The sequence below is a fragment of the Acartia tonsa genome, chromosome 15 (assembly GCF_053477335.1).
Source record: "Acartia tonsa isolate MP-2025a chromosome 15, ASM5347733v1, whole genome shotgun sequence".
NCBI lineage: Eukaryota > Metazoa > Arthropoda > Copepoda > Calanoida > Acartiidae > Acartia > Acartia tonsa.
Genome location: NC_137274.1, coordinates 16971126 through 16995225, shown reverse-complemented (window position 1 = coordinate 16995225; position 24100 = coordinate 16971126). Strand labels below are relative to the sequence as shown.

At 40.6% G+C, this 24100-nt stretch overlaps 1 protein-coding gene across 8 annotated transcripts in view; it reads left to right on the top strand.

The window, feature by feature from the left end:
* Window positions 1-24100, top strand: part of LOC145307341 (uncharacterized) — a 53556-nt gene that overhangs the window by 13814 nt on the left and 15642 nt on the right. For all 8 annotated transcript variants that reach the window (XR_013875408.1, XR_013875406.1, XR_013875407.1 and 5 more), the window contains exons 7-15: window positions 2692-2760; window positions 7393-7483; window positions 8548-8615; window positions 9796-9835; window positions 14986-15080; window positions 15568-15677; window positions 16544-16618; window positions 17378-17450; window positions 19364-19443. Coding sequence is in view for 2 of the 8 variants with exons in the window: in XM_080149721.1 (XP_080005847.1) it covers window positions 2692-2760; window positions 7393-7483; window positions 8548-8615; window positions 9796-9835; window positions 14986-15080; window positions 15568-15677; window positions 16544-16618; window positions 17378-17450; window positions 19364-19443 (701 nt within the window). In the remaining 6 variants the exon portion in view is untranslated. The remainder of the gene's footprint in view (window positions 1-2691; window positions 2761-7392; window positions 7484-8547; window positions 8616-9795; window positions 9836-14985; window positions 15081-15567; window positions 15678-16543; window positions 16619-17377; window positions 17451-19363; window positions 19444-24100) is intronic.

Here is a 24100-nt window from a genome sequence, read left to right as displayed (position 1 = left end):
CCAGAATATGTGAATTCCGGTTGCGGTCAACCAAACAAATCTTGACTGTAGGACATGCTTGGCTCTTTCCATCTGCCAGAGAAATAGTAGCTGTGCGACCAGTTGATGGCAACTCTAACTTCTTGGCAATACTTCTAGAAATCAACGTCAAATTTGCTCCACTGTCCCACATGGCATTGACGGTGACTTGACGTTTGTCAGCCGCCAACGCCGGGACCTGCTGCAACATCAGCATAAAATTGTTCTTGCTAAACAATTGTGATTCATACACTGCCGCAACTTGTCCACTAGCAACTGATTCATGTAATAATGAATTATGAGGCTGGTTGCAACTGTCAATGGTACAGCTGCCAAGCTTATCGGCTCTGGGACAATCGGCCACCCGATGCCCTTTTTGTAAGCAGAGCAAACAGGCGCCTATCTTCTTGATGAAGACTTTGCGTTCAGGAACAGACATATCCCTAAACTTGGAGCACTTAAACAACAGGTGATCAGAGTTACAACCTTCCGACGGGCAAGGCTGTTTCTTCTTGGTCTTAGCTGGAGACCCAGGTTTACCAACGGCTGTAGCTGCGGCCGCAGGATTACCTTTCTTCTTGGGGGGGGTGTCTACATCGATTGAACACCTCATCAAAATGGCGCCACGCTGTTCCTCTATAATCTTCAACAGCTTAGGAATATTTGGGGTATCCATCGAGCCCAACGCCAGGTTGAGCTTGTCCTGGAAATCACGTGGCAACTTTTTGGATAACATTTCCAAAAGAATAATGGTCAACCACTGGCTTGTGGTGACTTCCTCATCATCATCATCTTTAGTCAGCTGCTCGAGCTGGCTAACTGCACCACCAAACTCTGCTAAGACTGTCACAATCTGGTTGGAGTCCGACGGTTTAGGCTTCTTCTCCCATTGGTTGAAAAGGCAGAGCATCTGACGTGTTTTGGACTTAAAACGTGCGTCGAGGTAAGCCCATTGAGATTCATGTGATTGAATCTGAATTAACTGAAGTCTCAACTCTTTATTTTTGCAGACCTTTTCACTGCTCAACAATAACTGTAAATATGACGGGTCCTGTCCTACGGTAAGCTTTTTAAAATTGTCCTTGAAACTTACGTAGGCTGACTCTGAGCCGTCAAAGCTTGGAAGAAGACGTTCGTCGACACGATTCATATATCCTGGCGTGAACATAGAACCGGTGCTGAACTGTGGTGTGCCAAACGGCGACACAAATGGCGATGCTGTCGAAGCACCCGCCGTCGTTGTAGGCAGCTTCACAGGTTCAAGCTTAACCTCGGCCAGCCGTTTCATCAAAGCAGACAAAGTGTTTATAATTGGTTCTGGCAAGGGAAAGTATGACCCTTTAATAACCTTCACAATCTTTAAGCAACGATCATATAGTTCAGCCTTATGGTCAGGCAAATTATCACCAACTAAATCAACAACACTTTGAATGTCACTAAGCTCCTCCATAGCATCTAGAGCATCTTTCAGAGCGTTATAATCTTTTTGCACAGTAATTATATTAGAATAAATGTCACTAAACTCCTCAAGCTCTTGGATTCTCACACCAAGCTTGCTAAAACCGACCATAATGCTATCGAATGTCTCAAACTTGTCATGGACAAGGATTGACTCCTTAGTGAAATGTCTAACATCAAGCTCTGAAGATTCACTGACCAACTTCATCACTTTATCTAGTTCACTGGTTAGGGCCTCGACGGCTGGGCGCAGCCGTAGTCCCAGTTGAGCGCCTTTATTCTTTTTAGGACCCATGATTGTCACAATAATTAACTGTACTGATTACGATTATAATAGTGTGTGGTAAGGTATCACAACCAACACATTCACAAAACTTCACAGATATTTTCTTAGCCGCATCTGTTCTGTCTCGTTTTCATTGTTTCGGTACGCATGCCTTGCCGTACACGAAATCTTAATCTCCAAGCCCTCCGAATGACCAACATGTGAATGTTTACAAATGTGTATTTATTACCATGAAAACGGTGAATCTAAAACAAAAATATAAAAATTAATTACATAGTATTAATGGTTTATTATTTTTGTATATCGAGGTTGCGTGATTTCAATTTAATTAAAAATATAAAATTTCTAAAAAACTTTAAATTGGCACGAAACATATTAAATAGCATCAGAAATTGATAATTTTAGATTCAAATGATCAATAAAATTAAGGAAAATATTCGTACGTCAAAAGTTAGCAGTTAAATGGTCTATTTGTTGAAAAATTAATGTTTTAAATTTCTTCGTAAAATATACCATACTACACTTATTATTAAGAATTAAGATAAATTCTTACCACATTATGATGTCAAACTAAGCAGGAAGGCTTATTTGAGATCTTCCACGGATTAGAGCGCATGTATATCCATCCAATACATTATTTTTATTCGCGTAGCTCTTCACATGGGAATCATCAAGGAAAAAATGTGCGCGCCTTTGTTTGTTTACAAGCGAAGCGCGGAGATAGTTAGGAATGCCGCGTAACACACTCATTCTCTGGTGTAAGGAAAAGGGAATTAATGGGTTCGAACTTGCCAGGGAATACAAGAAAATCATTCCAACACACATTTATATTCTGATTATTCAGTTTTGACACTCGAGTGTAAATGTCCGTCTCTCCTAACGTTTCAGAGCTTCGCTTTTATGTATGTTGTCATCATTGTTAATTGTAGGATGTGTACAACAGTATGCCTAGTGCAGAGAAGCAGATATGGAATACCACAAGCCCTCAACATTCTAAGGTATTATTATTATCCGTTGGATTAGAACCGGTTCTCAGCCATACACTATCCGCATAATGTCCGCGGAAAGCTGTCTATAATACGATGCTTTAAATAAATATATAAAACTTAGGGATCTTAAGGGATAAGACAATAGCTGATAAATTGATGTACACAAAATTACCCCTTCTGTAGATTAAAATTAGTAGCTAAAACGTTTAACACTCAACTTAATAAATCAACCAATCAAAATTCATAAAGTTTCCAAAAGTTATAAATCCAACGAATAAGAAAACGTTACTGTGAAACTTTGGGGACTAGTGTAATAAACAGTTCATTGTACCTTACCACCCAGGATCTTAAGGGATAAGACAATGGACGATAAAGGGGGGAAGGGGACATTTTTGTTTTTTTTCCGTAAAGAAATGTGTTCTATTAATTTTCAACAAAGGTAGATTCTTAAAAAAAATTTGCCCCACTAATTGCTTAGTGGGGCAAAATTGTTTTCGTGAAAAATCATCCAAAATCACATAAAAAATCTGCAAAAAATATCTAAAATCTTATGTTAATAACCCTTCTATGAGTTTGTTTAATTTTTGTAGATTTTTAATATAATTTTGGTGGATTTTTCACGAAAATAATTTTGCCCCACACCAGTGTCCTGGATAGAAAACAGGTTTTTTTTTACATACGTCTCACAAGACCTATGTAGTCATGACCGGGAGACAATGACGGTTCTGTACATGACTTTTGTTAAATCACAGCTGATCATTTTTGTGGATTTTTTTGAAAATTACTTTTTTATCCAAAATTTCATAGTTTTTCCCAAAAAATCTCAATTTTCTCACATTTGCTGCTTAGTTAACCTAAATTTACGCAAGAAAAGTATAATAAGTAACAGCTGTACTGAAGATTGTGCTATCACCTATAACAAGATCTTTCAGAATCAATGGAATAAGATTTGTAGTCTAGAAATTGAGTAAGAGTTAATTATTTTGAATTAATGTTCAACAATAAATTTGCACGTCAGAACTGCTTCTAGCCTCCATAGGCTTTCACCTGGCTTTAACATGATTCAATCTATCTGACTTTGCCTTTGACTCCACAACATAAAGTTATTGCCCTCAAATTTCTTTCACTAAAACATTATCTCCTATCAATCCACATGTTAAACTTCTTGTTTAAAGACGTTCAAGTTACCATCCCTGTCCTTCAACTTTAACAAGTATGCCTCATAATACTTTCCACTAAACAGGGTACCCATTTCCACCCTGGTATAGCCAGACCTCTATTCTAGCTGGCTGACATGTTTCACCCAGCCTATAAATCTTGATGGAAGTCAGTTTAGAATTCTGACCTTGTTTGTTAATCAACAATTTCACACACTTTTGACTCTTTCTTTATGGCACTTGTTTGCTATTGAACTTGTGGCTTGACTTTTGCCATATAAAGGGACTAGCGGTTTTGCCCCTAGCCTCTAGGGGCTTCGCCCTATATAGTTTTAGGAAGTCAACCCTCCTTAATAGAAATATTCAAAAAAATATTCTTTGTTTAATTACTCTGTGATAAAATTAAACCCAGGTTGTGCGCTTTATGCACAAAAATTTTAATTTGTACAAATTAAACCCGGGTTGTTTGCCGTATACAAAAAAATTTCAATTCGTAAAAATTAGACCTAGGTTGTTCGCATACACAAAAATTAAAATTAAAAAAAATATATTTTGATTTTTTTTTGGGGGGGGGGGATTCATGGGGGCTTTGCCCCATGTTGCAGTGGGGTTCCCCCACCCCAATTACTGGTTTTTGTTTTAAAAAAATTAAAAAAAAAAAATTTTGGAAGTGGGGATTTTTTTTATTTTTTGGGGGGTTGGAGTGTCCCACCTCCCAAGAAAATAGCTTAAAACCACCAGAGGACCAGTAGGTATATTCCCAGAAGGGTAGAGCTCAATTTGATCAGCAGTTACTGAGATTTTACAAAAAAATGAAAAAAAAAAATTTTGGTGGTTGGATTTTTTTTTATTTTTGGGGGGGGTTGGGGGTGTCCCACCCCCCAAGAAAATAGCCTAAAACCACCACAGGACCAGTAGGTATATTCCCTGAAGAGTAGAATCCGATCGGTTCAGTGGTTACCGAGATCTTAAGGGACAGACAGACAGACGGACAGACAGACGGACAGACGGACAGACGGACAGACATCAAGCTACTTTGTATTATAGATAACCTCAAGATTCAGAATAAACTTTCAAGTATTCTTACTTTTTACTTCCTTTGGTTTCCTATGAACCAACTACTGTCATGAGAGATCTTTCCATGAATGAAAGCCAAGACTGTCATGCATTTAGCTACATGGTCTTTAAGACTCCCTTGCCTTAGTTACTTCAGCTAAGAGCTCATATCCTCTCATTCTCTATTACTCAGAAATTCACCATGGTTTCCGCCTACTCTGCTGATTGAAAGTCAGGTGGGTCTATGATTCCAAATTTAACACCACTTGATAGACAAACTGCCCTTTATTTCTGCTTTGCTAATCCTACATTTTGGTCTTCCTGTTCAACACCTTCCTAGGTCCCTTTACTACTGGTAGCTTTTAGGAAGAGTAGTATTGATCTGCTTAGGACAAAGAACTTGCCTGTGTTTATTTTCAAATTGGATTTTAAAGTCGCCATTGGAAATCACACTTGAATAAAATCCAGTTATGATCATGTAACCAGCATTCACATTCACTCTAGTAATAAGCTACTATTATTTTCTTCAAGCTACGAGCCAAGTGCTTTCCTGTCAGTTAGCTGCTCTTAAACTATCTTGAATACACTATTATCAAATTATTCATCCAGCTTAGAATCCAATATGTATCTATAATCATTCTGTAGGTTCACCTATGTAAAACCTTCCATGGTTCTCACTATGACATTTAATCAGTAGTAAAGACAAGCAGTGTGTACAAAAGGCAGAGACTCAATCAAGACCAGCTATAGACTGGTCTTTACACGGATTCCAAGTTCATGTCAAACACTTACAAGTGATAATCCCACTTGTTAAAAATATTAACCTTCTACTAAGCTCTTTTGAACCAAGGACTGGTTGTATATTCAATTGTAGCCTGGTATATATGGTAATATAGGACTTTAAACATGGAAACTTGTTTTAACAATATAATATGTCATGAGGCATGCAACAGGGACATGAAATATTTTTTTAAAAGTTAATTACAAGAGTTGTTTAGACATCAATTCAAATATTTACTTCAAATAACTCTTATTTCATTTCTAGACTACAAATCTTAGATTATTCAAGATTCTTAAAGATTTTGTTATTAATGATAACACAGTTTTTTAGTTCAGCTGTATTTATTATACTTTTCTTGTGTAAATTTAAGTTAACTAAGCTGCAAATGTGAGAAAATTGTGATTTTTGAAGGAAAAACTATGAAAATTTGGGTATAAAAGTAATTTTCAAAAAAGCCACAAAAATGATCAGCTGTGATTTAACGAAAGTCATGTACTGAACCGACATTGTCTCCTGGTCATGACTACATAGGTCTTGTGAGACGTATATAAAAAAAACCCTGTTTCCTATCCAGGACACCGGTGCCCACTAAGCGATTAGTGGGGCAAATTTTTTTAAAGAATCCACCTCAGAAGTAGAACAATAAAGGAGTAGTTGCACGAAGTGCATTTAAACTTGAATTTAGTGAACTGCATATTTTTTTTCTGTTCATTAGTTTAAACTACACATAGGTATACCTATGACATTTAGGTATTTGTAAGAATTTCTATTTTCTACTATCATTTTTATTTGAAAAAAAAGAAAGAATCAAACAGTAGAATTTTTTTTTTTTTGAAGATTAGGTATGGTTTTTTTCAACGACTTAAAAGGACTCTCCACAGAAAAATCAACTTTGGATTTTTGAAAATCTAACCTGAAATTATTATTCTCTGTTCAATTTTAGGCATTTTTTGTTTTTGTGGCATCGCGATCGAAGCCCTTTGAAAATTTTGTCCGCCGCCTATTTGTACTGCCGCTATAACAATATATACTTCACTTTCCTCCACTCAATATATGTTCGCCGCTAAAGAACATTTGCTCCATTGCAACCGGCCGCTCTACGATTTATTCTCTTCCTTGACTGGACAATCCTGCCGCCTCCATTTTGTGTTCGCCTCCGCCAAATATAACCATCTTTTGCCGCAGTTGCCGCATTCATCGCCCTTCTCCGCCGCTACTCCGCTATACATTGCGTACGTAGCTATACACAACACCTCCAGCCTCCATTTAATTTCTGAACAAGGGAGAGGGGAGCATGTATTAAAAAGCGACGTACAGCGGAGTAGCGGCGGAGAAGGGCGATGAATGCGGCAACGGCGGCAAAAATAGAAGCTAAAAATCACTTAAGCAGCACAAATTAAATGGCGGGAGGATTCACTTAAAGGAGGTAAAAAATTTCAAAGGGCTTCGATCGCGATGCCACAAAAACAAAAAATGCCTAAAATTGAACAGAGAATAATAATTTCAGGTTAGATTTTCAAAAATCCAAAGTTGATTTTTCTGTGGAGAGTCCTTTTAATCGGTAAAACCGGACTTTTCAATTTTCCGCGGACATTTCTAGAAAAACCTGAATTTTTGCCAACCCTGAATATGATGCGTTTTTTTCAGGTTGGTATATCCGGAGACTCTAGCCAGGTACCTGCAGCAGCTACCACCAGTACCTCCAACAAACAACCTGCCCTACAATCAAATTCATCTGGTAACAGTTTTTTTTTCAACATCGGGCTTTTCAGCGGTTTTCGTCATATTTTCACAGTGGCTTTTCTCCTTTTCAGCCCTTGAAGGGCGAATTGTCTAACCCGGCAGGACAATCATCTAACCTAACCTAAAAAAATTGCAAAAGCTACTGTGACACCCGCAACTTAGCTTCCTTCACATGACCCGATTTTTGTATTGCAGATTCCTATTGTATATCAATGTGCATCTTCTCTATATATTATCAAGTCCGTCCGTCTGTCTCTGAAATTTTAGTGAAGATTCCTATTATATATGTGCGTCTACGCTTTATATTCTTTGTCCGTCTGTCTGTCTGTCCCTAACGCTACGGGTGATAATGTCACGTGTTTCTAGGCAGCTAAGATAGACAGCTGAATTTTTTAGTGAAGATTCCTATTATATATGTGCATCTACTCTATACGAATACATTATTATGTCCGTCCGTCTGTCGGTCATTCGCTACGGGGTAAATCTGTTTCTCGACTGCTATTGAAGACAAACAGCTGAATTTTTTAGTGAAGATTCCTATTATATATGTGCATTTACTCTATATATATTATCTTGTCCGTCCGTCTGTCGGTCATGCGCTACGGGGTAAATCTGTTTCTCGACTGCTATTGAAGACAAACAGCTAAAATTTTTAGTGAAGATTCCTATTATATATGCGCATATACTCTGCATTATTTTGTCCGTCCGTGTGTCTGCCATGCTTAAAAAGACAAAAAAAACCTTATTATCTCTCAGGGGTGTATATTCTACATGGGATCCCCTGCTCAGGGGGGGGGGAAATAAAAAATAAGTGGTTGGAGGGGAAAAAAATGTAAAAATTAAGAAAACTGAAAACATTTTTTCCATTTCCCTTGGCGAAAAAAAACTAAAAAAATGTGTGGTAGGAGGGATAAAATAAATAAAATATAGAGTTCTTTAAATATTTTTCCATTTCCCCCCCTACTTGGTGAGAAAAAACTAGGGGGGGGGGGGAAATAAAAAAAATTTGTAGCAGGGGAAAAAAAATAAATACCCCCCTGTTATCTATTATTATTGTAGAGAGTGCGCTACAGTACCATTCAACAACACCGCAGCTGTTTGGAAATATCGGAGATAGAAATTCTCAGGGAAATAATATTACATAAAAAAGGCTATCCGTGACGGACGGACGTACGGACGGACCGACCCAAATTCTAGAAAAGCTTCGCTTTTTAAAAATACAAAGTAGAATGTCTGTCTGTCCGTCTGAAGCTTAAGATCTCAGTGAGCACTGAACCGTTTGGATTATACTCTCAAGGGATTACACCTACTGGTCCTGTGGCTATTTTCTATGTGAAGCTATTTTCGTGGGGGTGGCACATCCCCAACCCTCAGAAAAAACAAAAAATAAAAAATTTGAACTACTACTTGCCTAATACTTTTAATTACCTAACTTTTTTAGTTACCTACTTAATTTTATTTTCTTCTTTTATTAGGTAGGTAAATAATTTTTTTATTTACCTCTTGAGGCAAAGCCCCTAGAGGCTTGGGGCGAAGTTGCTATTATTACATAAACTAGACATCACCAAAGAAGATGGCTTAAAACCACTGCAGGACCAGTCTCTAGATTTTGAGAAAAAAAACAACCTTTCGATCCAGTGGTTACCTGATCTTCATACAAACGGACAGACAGACAGACAGTGGAAAACTTTGTGTTATGCACTAGCAACTTCGCCCCTAGCCTCTAGGGGTTTTGCCCCAAGAAGTAATTTAAAAAAGTACCTATGGTGCTGCAACCACAACATTTTTGAAAATGGGATTTTTTTGTTTTTTGGAGGCTTATGAATGTCCCACACCCCAAGAAAATAGTCTAAAACCACCACAGGACGAGTAGGTATATTCCCTAAAGAGTAGAATCTAATCAGTTCATTGGTTGCCGATATCTTAAGGGATAGACAGACAGACAGTGTACTACTACTTTTTATTATACATAGGATAGTATCAACAATCAGGAATCTAAAGGGATAAACCAATGGCTGATAGATTTATGTACATCCCTAATAAATTAAGATTATAGGTTAACACGTTTGGACACTCCACTAATTGAGCCAATTAATCAAAATTCAATTAAAGTTCCCAAAGTTGTTTAGCCAACGAATAAGAAAACGTTATTGTAAAACTTTGGGGACTAGTGTAATAAACAGCCCAATCCCTTCCTCCCCTTCTTTCCCCCATCTAAAGTGCCCCCTAGAGGCCTCTAGGGACACTTTAGATGGGGTAGCCGATAGTAGTCAATAGAACAAAATATGTAATTTTATTTTGTAACAGAATTCTGGTGGGTTAAGAAGTAATACAGACATTAATAAAGGTAAGAGTGTTTTTTTTAGGAGCGAACCTTTTCCATAATTTGGATCAGTCTTTACATCCGTCCGGTACCTTTTTTCGTTAATTTAACCAGGTTAGAATTGTCCTATTGATTTCATACTTTGCATGATGATTCCTATGACAGTTAGGTACGACTTAGAAAGCGCAGCAACATTATACTCTTTACCAGAAAGTCCGTACGTCCATTGAAAACATGCTGATTTTTTACTTTTTTGACAACAAATTTTTGTATGTTAAAATTATCCGATTCTTCTAATTTTTGTTACACAGATTCCTATTACAACAAGGTACAATGTTATAACAATTAGATACAATTTTAGAAGCCATTATTTTTTGTGTGGTACTTAAGGACCTCTTTATCCTTGTACAACATCTCTATAATTCACTTTGTCCGTTTGTCTATCCGATTGTTTTTTTTTGTTCTACTTATGGTTCAGTCATAAAAATAGTCATAAAGGGTGTGCCAAAAAAATGCGGACATTTTTTTTAATTGAAATTGCGCGGCTTGTGTTTATAGTAGAATAATACTACGCATACCATTTAACCGCTAAGAAGTCTATTTTTAGGAAATATAAAAACGATTCCTGTGCTACGTTTAGTTTAGGAGGTACGTGTTAAAATGTCCCAACTGACTTAAAACTTGATTAGCGAGTAAATTTTGGGACATTACCTAGCTCCTAGATTATTTGTAGCACAGGAACCGTTCTTATATTTCCAAAAAAAATAGACTTCTTAGCGGTTCTAACGGTATGTGTAACATTTTTCTATTATTAACACAAGCCGCGCAATTTCAATTCTAAAAATGTCCGCATTTTTGTTGCACACCCTTTAATTCAGAACAGTTTGACTTAATAGAGCATTTGACTAGATGGTTACTCACAACTTTACGGAAAATACGCGAAAACAATGAATTTTGGGTGGGATGACTTTAAAATATTTTTATTTGCAAATTTAATTAACTAAATTTCATGCGTTTGTATCTCAAACCGGTTTTACACCAGTTGAATTTTAAAGGGGGGGGGGGGTTTTTAATGCAACCATCTCGTAATCAATGTATAAATGGCACTTAGAATTCGAATTTCGACCTCAAATTTTGCATGAGTAATCCTTGGTAGGTCTATTTTCCCTAAATCGAACAAAAAGTTGGAAAAGTAACGGCTGGCAGCTGGCGGCTCAGCCGTTTAGCCGTTTTTGCCTAATTTCAGGGCAAATTCATCATTAATTACGTAGGAATCAACTTTTTAAAACATATTTTTGGTTTAATTCATGTTAAATGATAGCAATAACCATTTTAAAAATTTCTTGTACCAGCTGCTAAACGGCTAGAACCGGCTGAAAACGGCTGTGAGCTGCCAAGAGTATGAATAGTTGATAGGGCATTTGACATGTCTAGGGGTAGGTTTTTATGGTTGCTGAGCTCAAAAATACTACCAAAAATAGTTGCAGCTCAATCATATGGCAGCTGGGTAACGGCCGCTGCTGAGCTTGGGAGCTGCCAAGAGTTGAATGTGTAGATAGGGCTTGTGACATGTCTAGGGGTAGGTTTTGATGGTTGCTGAGCTCAAAAATGCTATCAAAAATAGTGGCAGCTCATCAATATGGCAGCTGGGTAACAGCTGCAGCTCAGCTGGTAGCGGCCAAGAGTAGAATGGGTAGATAGGGCTTGTGACATGTCTAGGGGTAGGTTTTTATGGGTGCTGAGCTTAAAAATGCTATCAAAAATAGTGGCAGCTCATCCTTATGGCAGCTGGGTAACGGCCGCTGCTCAGCTGGGAGCAGCCAAAAGTAGAATGAGTAGATAGGGCTTTTGACGTGTCTAAGGGTAGGTTTTTAGGGGTGCTGAGCTCATAAATACTATTAAAATAGTGGCGGCCCATCCACATGGCAGCTGGGTAAAAGCTACAGCTCAGCTGGGAGCGGCCAAGAGTAGAATGAGTACATAGCGCCTGTGAGCTGTCTAAGGATAGGTTTTATTGGGTGCTGAGCTCAAAAATACTACCAAAAATAGTGGCCGCCTATCAATATGGCAGCTGGGTAACAGCTGCAGCTCAGCTGGTAGCGGCCAAGAGTAGAATGGGTAGATAGGGCTTGTGACATGTCTAGGGGTAGGTTTTATGGGTGCTGAGCTCAAAAATGCTATCAAAAATAGTGGCGTCCCATTCACATGGCAGCTGGGTAAAAGCTACAGCTCAGCTGGGAGCGGCCAAGAGTAGAATGAGTTCATAGGGCTTGTGACGTGTTTAGGGGTAGGTTTTCATGGGTGCTGAGCTCAAAAATACTACTAAAAAAAGTGGCCGCCCATCCATATTGCAGCTGGGTAACAGCTAAGCTTAGCAGTAAGCCGTTATTTAAGACTCATTGACTATTGGGACTATTGAAGGATAACCAAATATTGAATATTTCAGTATAAATACACTATTGTCATTTTATATTATTAATAACAACACCTTATCAATGTATTGATTTAGTTGTAAAACGGCTGAAATTGGCTGAGAACAGTTACCAACAGATAAAAGTAAACAAGTAAAGACATAGCTTGTGATATGTCAAAGAGGTGTAAGTTTTTATAGGTGACAAGCTCATTAATACTCCCAAAAATAGAAAAGCCCATCCAAATGGCAGCATGGTAAGGGCTGCTGCTCAGCTGTAGCTGTTACCCAGCTGCCATATAGACAGGCCCGAACTTTTATTGGTAGTATTTTAGAGCTCAACACCCATAAAAACCTACCCTTAGACACGTCACATGCTATGTACTTTTGGCTATTGTTAGCTTTTCTCAGCCGTTTTTTGGTAGTTTTCAGCTCTTGAAACAGTGAAATCCAGTAATTAAAAAGAGTTATTAGTAATATATCCATGAAAAAAAGGTAAAATGTTAATAGGGAGAAGTTTAATTCCACTGAAATAATCAATTTTTTAAGCCTCAAAAAACAGCTGAGCTGTGGCCATTACCCAGCTGCCATATAGAAGGGACGGCACTAATTTTTGTGCTCAGCGTCCATTAAAACCTACCCCTAGGCACATCAGAAGCCCTATCTACTCATCTACTTTTGGCCGCTCCCAGCTGAGCTGCAGCTGTTACCCAGCTGCCATATGGATGGGCGGCCACTATTTTTGGTAGTATTTTTGAGCTAAGCAACCATAAAAGCCTACCCCTAGACACGTCACAAGCCCCATCTACTCATTCTACTATTGGCCCCTCCTAGCTGAGCTGTAGCTGTTACCCAGCTGCCATGTGGATGGGCCGCCACTATTTTTGGTAGTATTTTTGAGCTCAGCACTCCGAAAACCTACCCCTAGACACGTCACAAGTCCTATCTACTTATTCTACTCTTGGCCGCTCCAAGGTGAGCTGCGGCCGTTACCCAGCTGCCATATGGATTGGCGGCCACTATTTTTGGTAGTAGTATTGAGCTCAGCACCCATAAAAACCTACCCCTTGACACGTCACAAGCCCTATCTACTCATTCTAATCTTGTCCGCTCCCAGCTGAGCTGCAGCTGTTACCCAGCTGCCATATGGATGGGCTGCCACTACTTTTGGTAGCATTTTTGAGTTTAGCACCCCTAAAAACCTACCCCTAGACATGTCACAAGCCCTATGTACTCATTCTACTCTTGGCCGCTCCAAGGTGAGCTGCAGCTGTTACCCAGCTGCCATATGGATAGGCAGCCACTATTTTTGGTAGTATTTTTGAGCTTAGCACCCCTAAAAACCTACCCCTAGACACGTCACAAGCCCTATCTACACATTTAACTCTTGGCAGCTCCCACCTCAGCAGCGGCCGTTACCCAGCTGCCATTTGATTGAGCTGCCACTATTTTTGGTAGTATTTTTGAGCTCAGTACCCATAAAAACCTACCATTAGACACGTTACAAGCCCTATCTACTCATTCTACTCTTGGCCGCTACCAGCTGAGCTGCAGCTGTTACCCAGCTGCCATATGGATGGGCTGCCACTATTTTTGGTAGCATTTTTGAGCTCAGCAACCATAAAAACCTACCCCTAGACATGTCACATGCCCTATCAACTATTCATACTCTTTGCAGCTCCCAGCCGTTTTCAGCCGGTTCTAGCCGTTTAGCAGCTGGTACTAGAAATTTAAAAAATGGTTATTGCTATCATTTAACATGAATTAAACCAAAAATCTGTTTTTAAAAGTTCATTCCTACGTAATTAATGATGAATTTGCCCTGAAAATAGGCAAAAAACGGCTAAACGGCTGAGCCGCCAGCTGCCAGCCGTTACTTTTCCAACTTTTTGTTCGATTTAGGGAAAATAGACCTACCAAGGATTACTCATGCAAAATTTGAGATCGAAATTCGAATTCTAAGTGCCATTTATACATTGATTACGAGATGGTTGCATTAAAAACCCCCCCCCCCCCTTTGTGCATTTTTTTATAAGGGGGAGGTAGGTTGTGTTAAAATTCTGTAGATATGTGATTTTTATGGCTTATAAACAGTAGTAAAACGATAATATTCACTAAATATTTTTCACGAATATTTTTGTCTATAGTTCTTTACAACAAGCAATACACATATTTAGTGAATATTAGCGTTGTACTACTGTTTTAAGCCTTAAAACTCACACCTTTACAGAATTTTTGCACATAATACCTCCCTTTTTAAAAGAGTCGGTCCGTCCGTACGTCTGAGATGGATAGCTTTTTCATTAATTTAGGCATGTTAGAATTGTCCTATCGATTTCAAATTTTGCATGGTGATTCCTGTAGAAGTTAGGTACGATTTAGAAAGCGTAGCAAGTCTGTAATCATTACCAGAATGTCCGTCGTTCTGTTTAAACATGTTAATTATTTTACTTTTTTAACCAAAATTTTTTTTGTGATATAATTATCTGATTCATCTGATTTTTGGTATATTGATTCCTGGGACAACAAAGTACAATATTATAAGCGAAGCAACTCTATAATCAAGTCCTAAAAATGTCCATAATCATTATCCTGTATCAAGAAGTTTTTCAACAAATTTACTAACAATTTTTCTTCATTTATATTTTAATTTTTCAGTTTTAACACTATACAAGTGTTATTGTCCGTATATCCTACCGTTTCAGGGCTTCGCTTTTATGGATGTTTTCATCCTTGTTCTGTTTTGCATTACTGTTGTTTTTAGGAAATGTGTTGGACAGTCAATTGGAAGCATTAAAATCAGAAATATTAAGACTCACAAATCAAAACAAAGAGCTTAACCATAAACTCACTGAAAAGGTAACAAATATATAGAATAGCGGTGCTACGCTATAAGTTGGGAATGTCTGTCCGTACGTACATCTGTTTGTGGTGGTGTATAATTTCTCTTGGGAGGGTGGTGGTACCCTCTCGTTTCAGGACCTATAAGAAACATCCCTGTAAAGGAGAACCATATCTGTTCAGCGGTTAACGATATCCTTCGGTAGGTACAGACAGAGTGAGATCCTGTTACTTTCATATAATAATTTGTTTTCTCCCAGTATAGCTTTGAAACCGATTAGTTACTATTCGCTGGATTAGAACCAGTTAAAAGCCATACTGAAAAATCTTGTTTCATATCGTATTATATCCAGTATTCTACGAATATAAAATGTACAATAATATTTTATATATTTGTTAGCCATGCCAGCGGCTTTGAAACCGATTAATATCCGCTGGATTTGAACCGGTTCAAAGCCTTACTGTCCGTGGAAAGCAGCTGTCTATAATACTTTTACTTTGCCAGGACGCACAGATCCAAGAGCTGCGCCAGAATGTTGGAAGAATAACTCAGCTAGAATTGGAAACTAAACAAGCTAGAATTCAAATTATTGATTACAGAGAACAGATAGAGAGGTAGGTCACGGGGCCAGGGATCTAAAGGGATAAGACAATGGACCGATATATTGATGTACATTACCAATGATGATACTCAAAATTATATCTTCTGTAGATTAAAATTGTTGGTTGAAACGTTTGGACACTCAACTTACGTAATGTTCCAACAAATCAAAATTATATAAAAGTCCCCCAAAATCCCAGCGAATAAGAAACGTTATTTTGAGACTTTGGGGACTAGTGTAATTGTAACAGCCCATTGTCCCCTCCCTCCCTGTGTAGGTTATTGTCGACACGGACGATTACATCAAATGGTAGCGCAGCATTCAATCTCATGAAAAAAAGTAAAGAAATTCTTCGATCCTAGACTCTAGTTGAGGGTGGAGAAAATGGCCTAAAACCATCCAAAGACATCTAAAACTTCCCTAAAAAAAACTATCGGGACATACAATTTCGAGATCCTTTACTTTAGACAAAAATATCTTACTTTAAATTGTTTTTAATGTGTATCGCTCCAACTGTATCTAGAATACAACTGTCTAAGCATCTAGGGGCTTAAGTTGGGGAGAGGGGGAAGTCAATCCACCCAGTTTCAATTTTGTTGTTTTTAAATTTTAAAAAATCTGTTATGGGGCTATTTGTTCTAGGGGCGATATCCCTTGGTCTGGTAGCAGTACCCTCCCCCAAATCAAAATAGTTATAAACCTTCCAGGACCTATCAGAAGCAAGTATTATTTTAAAGGAGAATTATATCGGCGGTTAGAGAGATCCTTTAGGTACACACAGACAGTCAGACAGACATACTGTTACTTAATATAAAGAATTTGTATGGCCCTATGGGCCTCCAAAACAATAGTCTATAAAACTAAATGAGAAATATTTAGGTTAAAAACAGAATTGGCGGAGGTGAAAAGTTTAAATTCAACAGAAAAGCAGAAATCATTTAGTGATAATGACAGGTAAAAATTGATTTTTTGATTGATTAGCCATACTTTCTTTGGTTTTGGACCTAAGTTGTCATGGAGTAGGTTGAGGCAATTTTATATAGCTACTAGAGCCAGCTCAAGCTCCACGTTCAAGCACATTATGACTTGACCCGCTATCTCATGAAAGCTACTCATTATTTCTCGCCGAGTATGGCAGGTGTCCCAAATTAAGTCACCATAATCAATAACGCTCTCCGTAGATGAGCTTGGGATAAGGGTAGTACTGATATAATGTAGGTGACTATTGAGTATCTAAACTTACTTAATAACCTCCCTTCTTACACAACCAGGAGGAAGTTGCGTGATTTTATTGCGACTGAGAAATTTGTGATTTGAACTCGAATTCTCAACATCGTAGGGTAAAGGGGGGGGGGGGGAAGTTTCGGTAAGGGGCTATTCTCGGTAATTTCGACCTACCTTCATTAAATGACCTTTTTCTCCATGTTCCTTTCAAATGACAGAAAAAAACATAAAAGCAAATTTGTTCCTTATTAAATTGCCTACAAAAAAGGTAAATCTAAATTGTACCCAAATGTTTCAGAAATCATCATGAAAAGTATTAAATTGATAGGATAGGTAATTTTAACTGGTCTAAATTTTCTAGATCAAAATGAACTTACATGCTATTTATTAATTGCATGATAGACATACTTTCTTAATTATACCCAATTCAATTGTTTCAGAAATCATCATACAAAGTTTTAAATTGATAGAACAATTCTATATTTGCAGGGACCTAGTGATAAGCCTACAGAAACAGTTAGAAGCGGAAAAACTAAGAAATTTGAATTTGACTCAACAACAGGTTGGTAAAGAGTTTTTTTTCGCCTTTTTTTCCGCAAAGGTATAGTTGCATGAAGTGCATTTAGACAGCTTGATTGCAAGCATATGTTAAAGAATGCGATCTAACATACATTCTATATAGGGGGGGGGGGGGTTCCTAAATCAAACAAAAAGTTAGAAAAGTAACGGCTGGCGGCTAAGCCGTTTAGCCGTTTTTTTGCCTATTTTTAGGGCAAATTCATCATTAATTACGTAGGAATCAACTTTAAAAAAAATATTTTTGGTTTAATTCATGTTAAATGATAGCAATAACCATTTTTTAAATTTCTATTACAAACAGCTACCGGCTAGAACCGTTTGATAACGTTTTGGAGGGGCAAAGAGTATTATGTGGAGCAGCGTTGCGGAGCCGTTTGATTTTGGTGCGGCTCCAGCTCCGGCTCCGACCTGAAATCAAGAAAAACTCGACATTTTTTTCCCACTTATATTTTTGACTTTTTAAAATTTTAAAAGTTCAAATTTTGATAAAAATGGACTTGAAAAACTTAAAAGGGACATTTGCACATGACAAAACAGAGTTACCAAATTACAAGAACAAAATATACTGTTCACTAAATAAATGTTTAAATACACTAAGTGCAACTACCCTTTTGTGTTTTGGAATTTAGTCAAATGCGCTTATTAAGTCAAACTGTTCTTAATTGTAACCAAATGTAAAATATGAAATGGCCATAATTAAGGACAGTTTGACTTAACAAGCGCATTTGACAAAAAACTAAAATAAAAAACTTTACGGAAAATACGCGAAAAAAAATGACGCTTATTCTTCAATCTTCATCAAGGAATCTTAAGGAAAATGACAATGTCTCCCTGAAGGAGACAAGGGAGGAGACATTGGGTTTTTTATTACAGTGGTCCCAAAGTTTTATTATAAAGTTTTCTTATTAGTTGGCTTAACAACTTTCGGGACTATTGAATTTTGATTGTTTTTTTTCATTAAGCTGAGGGTTCCTACGTTTCAACCTCTAAATGTAATCTAAAGAAAGGGTAATTTTATGTATCATCATTGAGAATTTACATCAATTTTTGTATCATTTTTGTACATATTTAATTGTGGTTACGGTTTGCATACGGTAAAATATTATTTAATTTACTTATTTTCTCTATTCGATAAAAGATTTGGGTATAGGCCCTTTCGTGACATCGCCTCTTAAAAGGCGTTTCGTCGTATTTTCACAGTAGCTTTTCTCCTATTTTTATCTAACCTAAACCTAATCTAACCTAAAATAACCCATCAAAAGCTACTGTAAAAATAAAAAGAATCGCCCCTCAAGAGGCGTTGTCACGAAAGGGACTATACTCAAAGATTATTACAATTCTCCAAGACAGGTATAAAGATGCATTTTTCTCAAACCGCGAAAGCTGAGATCTGAAATCTGCGTCACCCTTCCAACATTGCGTATGACCGTGTATGACTTTAAGAAATGGCCTTTTCTTACCTACCTATTTTTAGAGAATTTTTTTCCGGCTTTTTGAAATTTTCAAAATATCTCGTTCCTAGCCTGAGAAATTTTTTAAAAACCTCTAAATAAAACGCTACTTTCAGGATTTTTTGAAAATTGGCCAATTTTTTGAGATTTACTTAGGCTAGGAACGAGATATTTTGAAAATTAAAAAAATTCCTGATTGTCATTAATGCTTATTCAGGGAGCACCATAAAGCCATAGTTCTGAGGCAATCATTTTTTGACCCCCATAAGGGGGGCCTCAAAATTTCAATGTGAAATTACTGGACATAATACAAAATTAAATGGTTAAAACTTTTTTTTACACCTGTGGTTTTTATCAAAAGGCATAATAATTGCAACTGCACTACTCGAATTTCAAAAAAAAACGGGGGAAAAAAATCCTCTACCCATCATCTTGTTTTATTTAGTTGGACAACCAGTTGCCAGGGTTGAGTCTGAACGGCCAGTCAGCCCAGGATAAACAAAATGTTTTTGCCCCACTAAACAGGTAATTTTGGTTCCAGTATGGCTTCGAAACCGATTAATATCCGCTGGATTAGAACCGATTCTCAGCCATACTGAAAAATCATATATAGCTGCTCGTTTTATTACGTTTTCTTCTAATGTAAAAATGTACAATCATAAGATTAAGAATTGTTTATTTTAGCCCTTGCCTTCGGTTTAATATTAAAATTTTACATTTTATATCCACGGAAAGCTGTTTATAATACGATGCGATAAATAACTATTATGAAAAAAAAAAGACAATGGATGTAGAATATACGTAGATTTTATGACAGGGGAAAAAATTGGCGTCAATTTAGCTTGCAAACTTGGAACTCTTTTATTGGTCAGTTCGTTCATCCAGTAGGAGGGCACAGGAAATCATTATCTTAGACCGCTGCAAGTTTCACTTTATTAGAAAAAATGAAGATCTGTTGTAATATATCCATTCAGAAGGCATACTTTGTCAATTAACTTGTATGGGCAATGTATTTTTTAGAGTTTTATTAATACTTTGATGTTGTGTGGTAATACGACACCCATACGGACAGGCCGAATACAGAGTTGCTTCGCTGTGACTTATGATAACAAACCCCCCGCACTAATCCTATTATATCACTATCCATCTCATGACCGCTGTTAACCCCGCACCCGGCGGTCAAACTAAGCCTGCCTAAATGTGGGGAGGGGACTTGAACATGCAACTATCACGAGTCCATCATGCACTTATATAATCGGGAGGCACTGCCTCCCCCTTTTACCACCGCTGCCCCCACAGCCTGTCTACCGTCGGGCGCTAAGCCCTAGCGCCCCACACCCCCTTCAAACCTAACTATTGTCATATTTTTGTTGTATATATATAGTAAACATAACTTGTAAATATTATTCAGTTTAAATATATAATTCTGTATGATTGAATCCTGCTTGTTTGTTTGGTAGAATACTTAAAGGCTAGGGCCCGTTGAATCCGAACTCGTTACCCCGTGGGCCGAGTACGCTCGGCTTACCAGAACTTGGTGTCAGCGTGTTTCAATCGAGCCTTACAGAAACTAGCCTATTCTACCTCTGATTGGACCCTTTGGCAAGTAAGGGGACAATCAGCCGCCAACTGACCCGTGAGACGGCCTTTTTAGGTCGAATTTCCATCATTTTGAACGCAATATTTGGGCCTCTGGCCTACGGCAAGCAGATTTAGCCTGCTAAAAGCGCCAGTTAAGACGCTTTTTCCGTGTCGTGTAGGAGTAGCGCTAGGTGCGCAGCCACGGCAACCGGATAATTTAGCTCAGACGGCTACAAAACTGAGTCTAAATTGGCAAGTGTAGCTGGGACAAGCCCCAGGACACCCAGGCCAAACCTACGAGACAGACAGCTGTGTGCTGGTCTCCCTAAGAAGGCAATGTGTGGCTGCGCAGCTTCAGCACACAAGTAAGCCCTACCACTGCGACGGATAGCAGATTTTGAGCCACAGGCACGGCAGGACGGGACATTCCCTGCCGCTGCCTCCCAGGATTCGAACCCGAGGCGCTGCAGGACGGGCCATTCCCTGCCGCCATTTGTCGGGATTCGAACCAGCGGCGCTGTAGGACGGGTCATTCCCTACCGCCGTCACCCCTCTGAACCTTGCAGGACGGACATTCCCTGCTGCCAGTGCTTCCAGAATCACACCTAGAGCTCCTAGTGATAACAACACATCATTGTGTATAAAATGTCAACCAAGTGATAAAAATAAAAAAATTGTTGACCAAGTGATAATTAATAAGCTCTAGTGATTCGAAGCTACAGTCTAAGCCACCATGGTAAGCGATACCACCATAGCTGCGGTGCGGCCACCACCAAAGTTTCTGCCAACCCCAGCCGAACGAGAGGCCCCCTTGTCTCAAGGGCAGGACCTCCACTTCCCCTGCCATATCAGGGTGAGGTTTCCTACTCCTGACCCTGCCCAGCATGTACAGGTTGATGCCATGGTTGATTCTGGCAACCGTGTACCAGGGTCTGCTGTAATTTCTGAGCACCTCATGCACGCGATGGGCGTGCAACGCATGTTGATTCCGGACAACACCCAGATCCTGACTGCTAATGAGGAAGGCCAGCCCCTCCAGGTAATTGGAAAATTAAAAGAGTTATATATGGCAGTTTCACACACTCTTATACTCCATCTATACCACGTGACTGTGGTCCGGAATCTCTCCCACCCTCTGAACTTAGGAGGGTATTTTCTCAAGGAGTTCGGAACTAGGCTCTGTTTCGACATGCAACCACCTTGCTTGTGGGCGCGTGGGGAGTTTATCCCACTCCGTGGCGTCCCCATTGACCGGGAGACAGCCGAGAGAGAGCTAAGCTATGAGGGGCCTCTGCCAGGCCCCCTGCCTGAGCAGCCGCGTGTGGTTGAGAAAGGCACACACTGGGTGGACGCTGAGCTCAACGCACACAAGGGAGCTAACCTGCTAGCCATGGGGTTGCCCCCAGTGCCCAAGGTGCCAAGGGAGAGCCTGCCAACAACGTTTCCTGAGATTGCCAGCCCTCCAGAACCAATCTTCTCCTCCGACATTTTTATCAACGGCCAGCCGTGTCCACCTGGCCCCCTCTACCTGGGACCTCCAGCCAGTCCACCAGCCAAGCCCGAGTCCAGACCCGTCAAGTCGCGGTCTGATGTACCCGGAGCCACACTCAACTCTCAGGCCCCAGCCTCTCCCGGCGCCGTGCCCGTCAAGTCGCGGCCGGACGCCCACGGAGCCAAAGCTGGACCCAGCATTGTGGCCTCTCCCAGCGCCGAGCCCGTCAAATCGTGGCCGGACGCCCCCGGAGCCAAGCCTGGCTCCGACACGTCAGCCTCTCCAGAAGCCGAGCCCGTCAAGTCGCGGCCGGTGGGTCCCGGAGCCAAGGCTGACCCCTCACCAGCCACGTATAGGCTGAGCGCTGTCACTCCAACTGACGGTCAACCACCCCAGCTCCGCACAGCCAAGCGAGTGGTCCTGCCTGGCCGCGGGGTTATGGCAGTCCCTGTTGAGCTAGTAGGCCATCGCACCAAGGATGCCATTCAACTAGCTGCCCCAGAACAGAGGTTTGGGGAGGACCTTGTTATTCCAGAGGGCCTGTATGCCCACAGGCCTGGCTCTGCCACTGTGTTTAGAGTACTGGTGGTCAATGAGGGGGAGGTGCCCCTCTTGCTGGATGCTGGCCTCCCAGTGGCAGGGGAGCTGGTCAAACCTGACATTCTGGAGGTCTCTGATACGCCTCCCCCGCGTCTCCACTCGATCCAAGAACCTGCTGAGCCCATAGACATGCAAGAGTTGTGGGAGGCCTTGGAGATGGAAGACAATGAGTTCCTACGCAAGGACCCCTTGCTCAAGAAGGAGGTCTGGACTACGTTGTCAGAATACAGGGACGTCTTCTCCAATTCTACCCCCGGCTGCACAGATGTGGTTGAATTGCAGCTGCGCCTCAAGCCAGGGACCCAGCCGATCCGCCAGAGATTTAGGGATCTGAACCCGCGGCAAGAGGCTGAACTGGAGAAACAACTGGACACTTGGCTGCAGGAAGGAGTCATAGAGCCGTCGGACTCCGCCTGGAGCAGCCCCCTGGTGCCCATCAAGAAGAAGGACGGGAGCACCCGCTGGGCCGTCAACTACAGGGCCCTCAACAAGTGTCTGGAGCTGGACAGCTACCCCCTGCCTAGGATCCAGCAATTGGTGGAACGAGCTGGCGGGCACCGTGTCTACAGTGCTCTAGACGCGGTGGCCGCATACTACACCATCCGTGTGTCTGAGGATAGCCGGCCCTGCACCGCCTTCACCACCCCCAGGGGCTTGTATCAATGGAAAAGGATGCCCTTTGGCCTGGCTACGGCACCGTCTGTCTATTCCAGGTTTATTGCAGGGGTCCTAAACCCACTAGGCACAGCCAACCTCCAGTCCTACCTTGACGACGTCCTGACCTTCCACCAGGATACCTGGGCCCACCTGGCCAGGCTCCGAGAGGTCTTGGAAGCCCACCGCAGGGGAGGGATCCGCCTCAAGCCAGCCAAGACCAAGTTGTTCCGGTCCAAGGTGGATTATCTGGGTCACACCCTCAGCCGGGAGGGGATAGCCATGCAAGAGGACTATATTGACCGCATCTTGGACTGGCCAGCCCCTAACACCCCCAAGGATTTGCTGGCGTTGCTGGGCTTCTTTGGATACTACCGCCTGTTCATCCCAGAGTATGCAGACCTCACCTACGAGATGAATCGGCAGAAGACGGCCAAGGCCCTAACCTGGACGCCTGAGATGGAAGCCCAGCTGCTGCAACTCAAGGACAAGTTCCGACAGGCCCCCATCCGAGCGCCGCCCAGGTTTGATTTACCAGCAGTGTTCCAGCTCACCACAGATTTCAGCAGCCGCGCCATCTCTGCCATACTGAGTCAATGCCAGGAGGGCAAGGAGAGGCTGATTGCCGCCGTGGGACGCAAGACAACCGACCCTGAGACGCGCTACCCGTCCTGGAAGGGAGAGATGGCCGCCATTATCTATGGGATCCGAAAATTCCACGGCATCTTGTCCTACCGCAGCTTCCAGATCAACACTGATTCCTCTGCCCTGCTACAGATGAAATCACTGAACACATCCACAGGGATGGTGGCCCGCTGGCAGGAGGAGCTAGCGGCCTTAGACTTTACCGTCTGC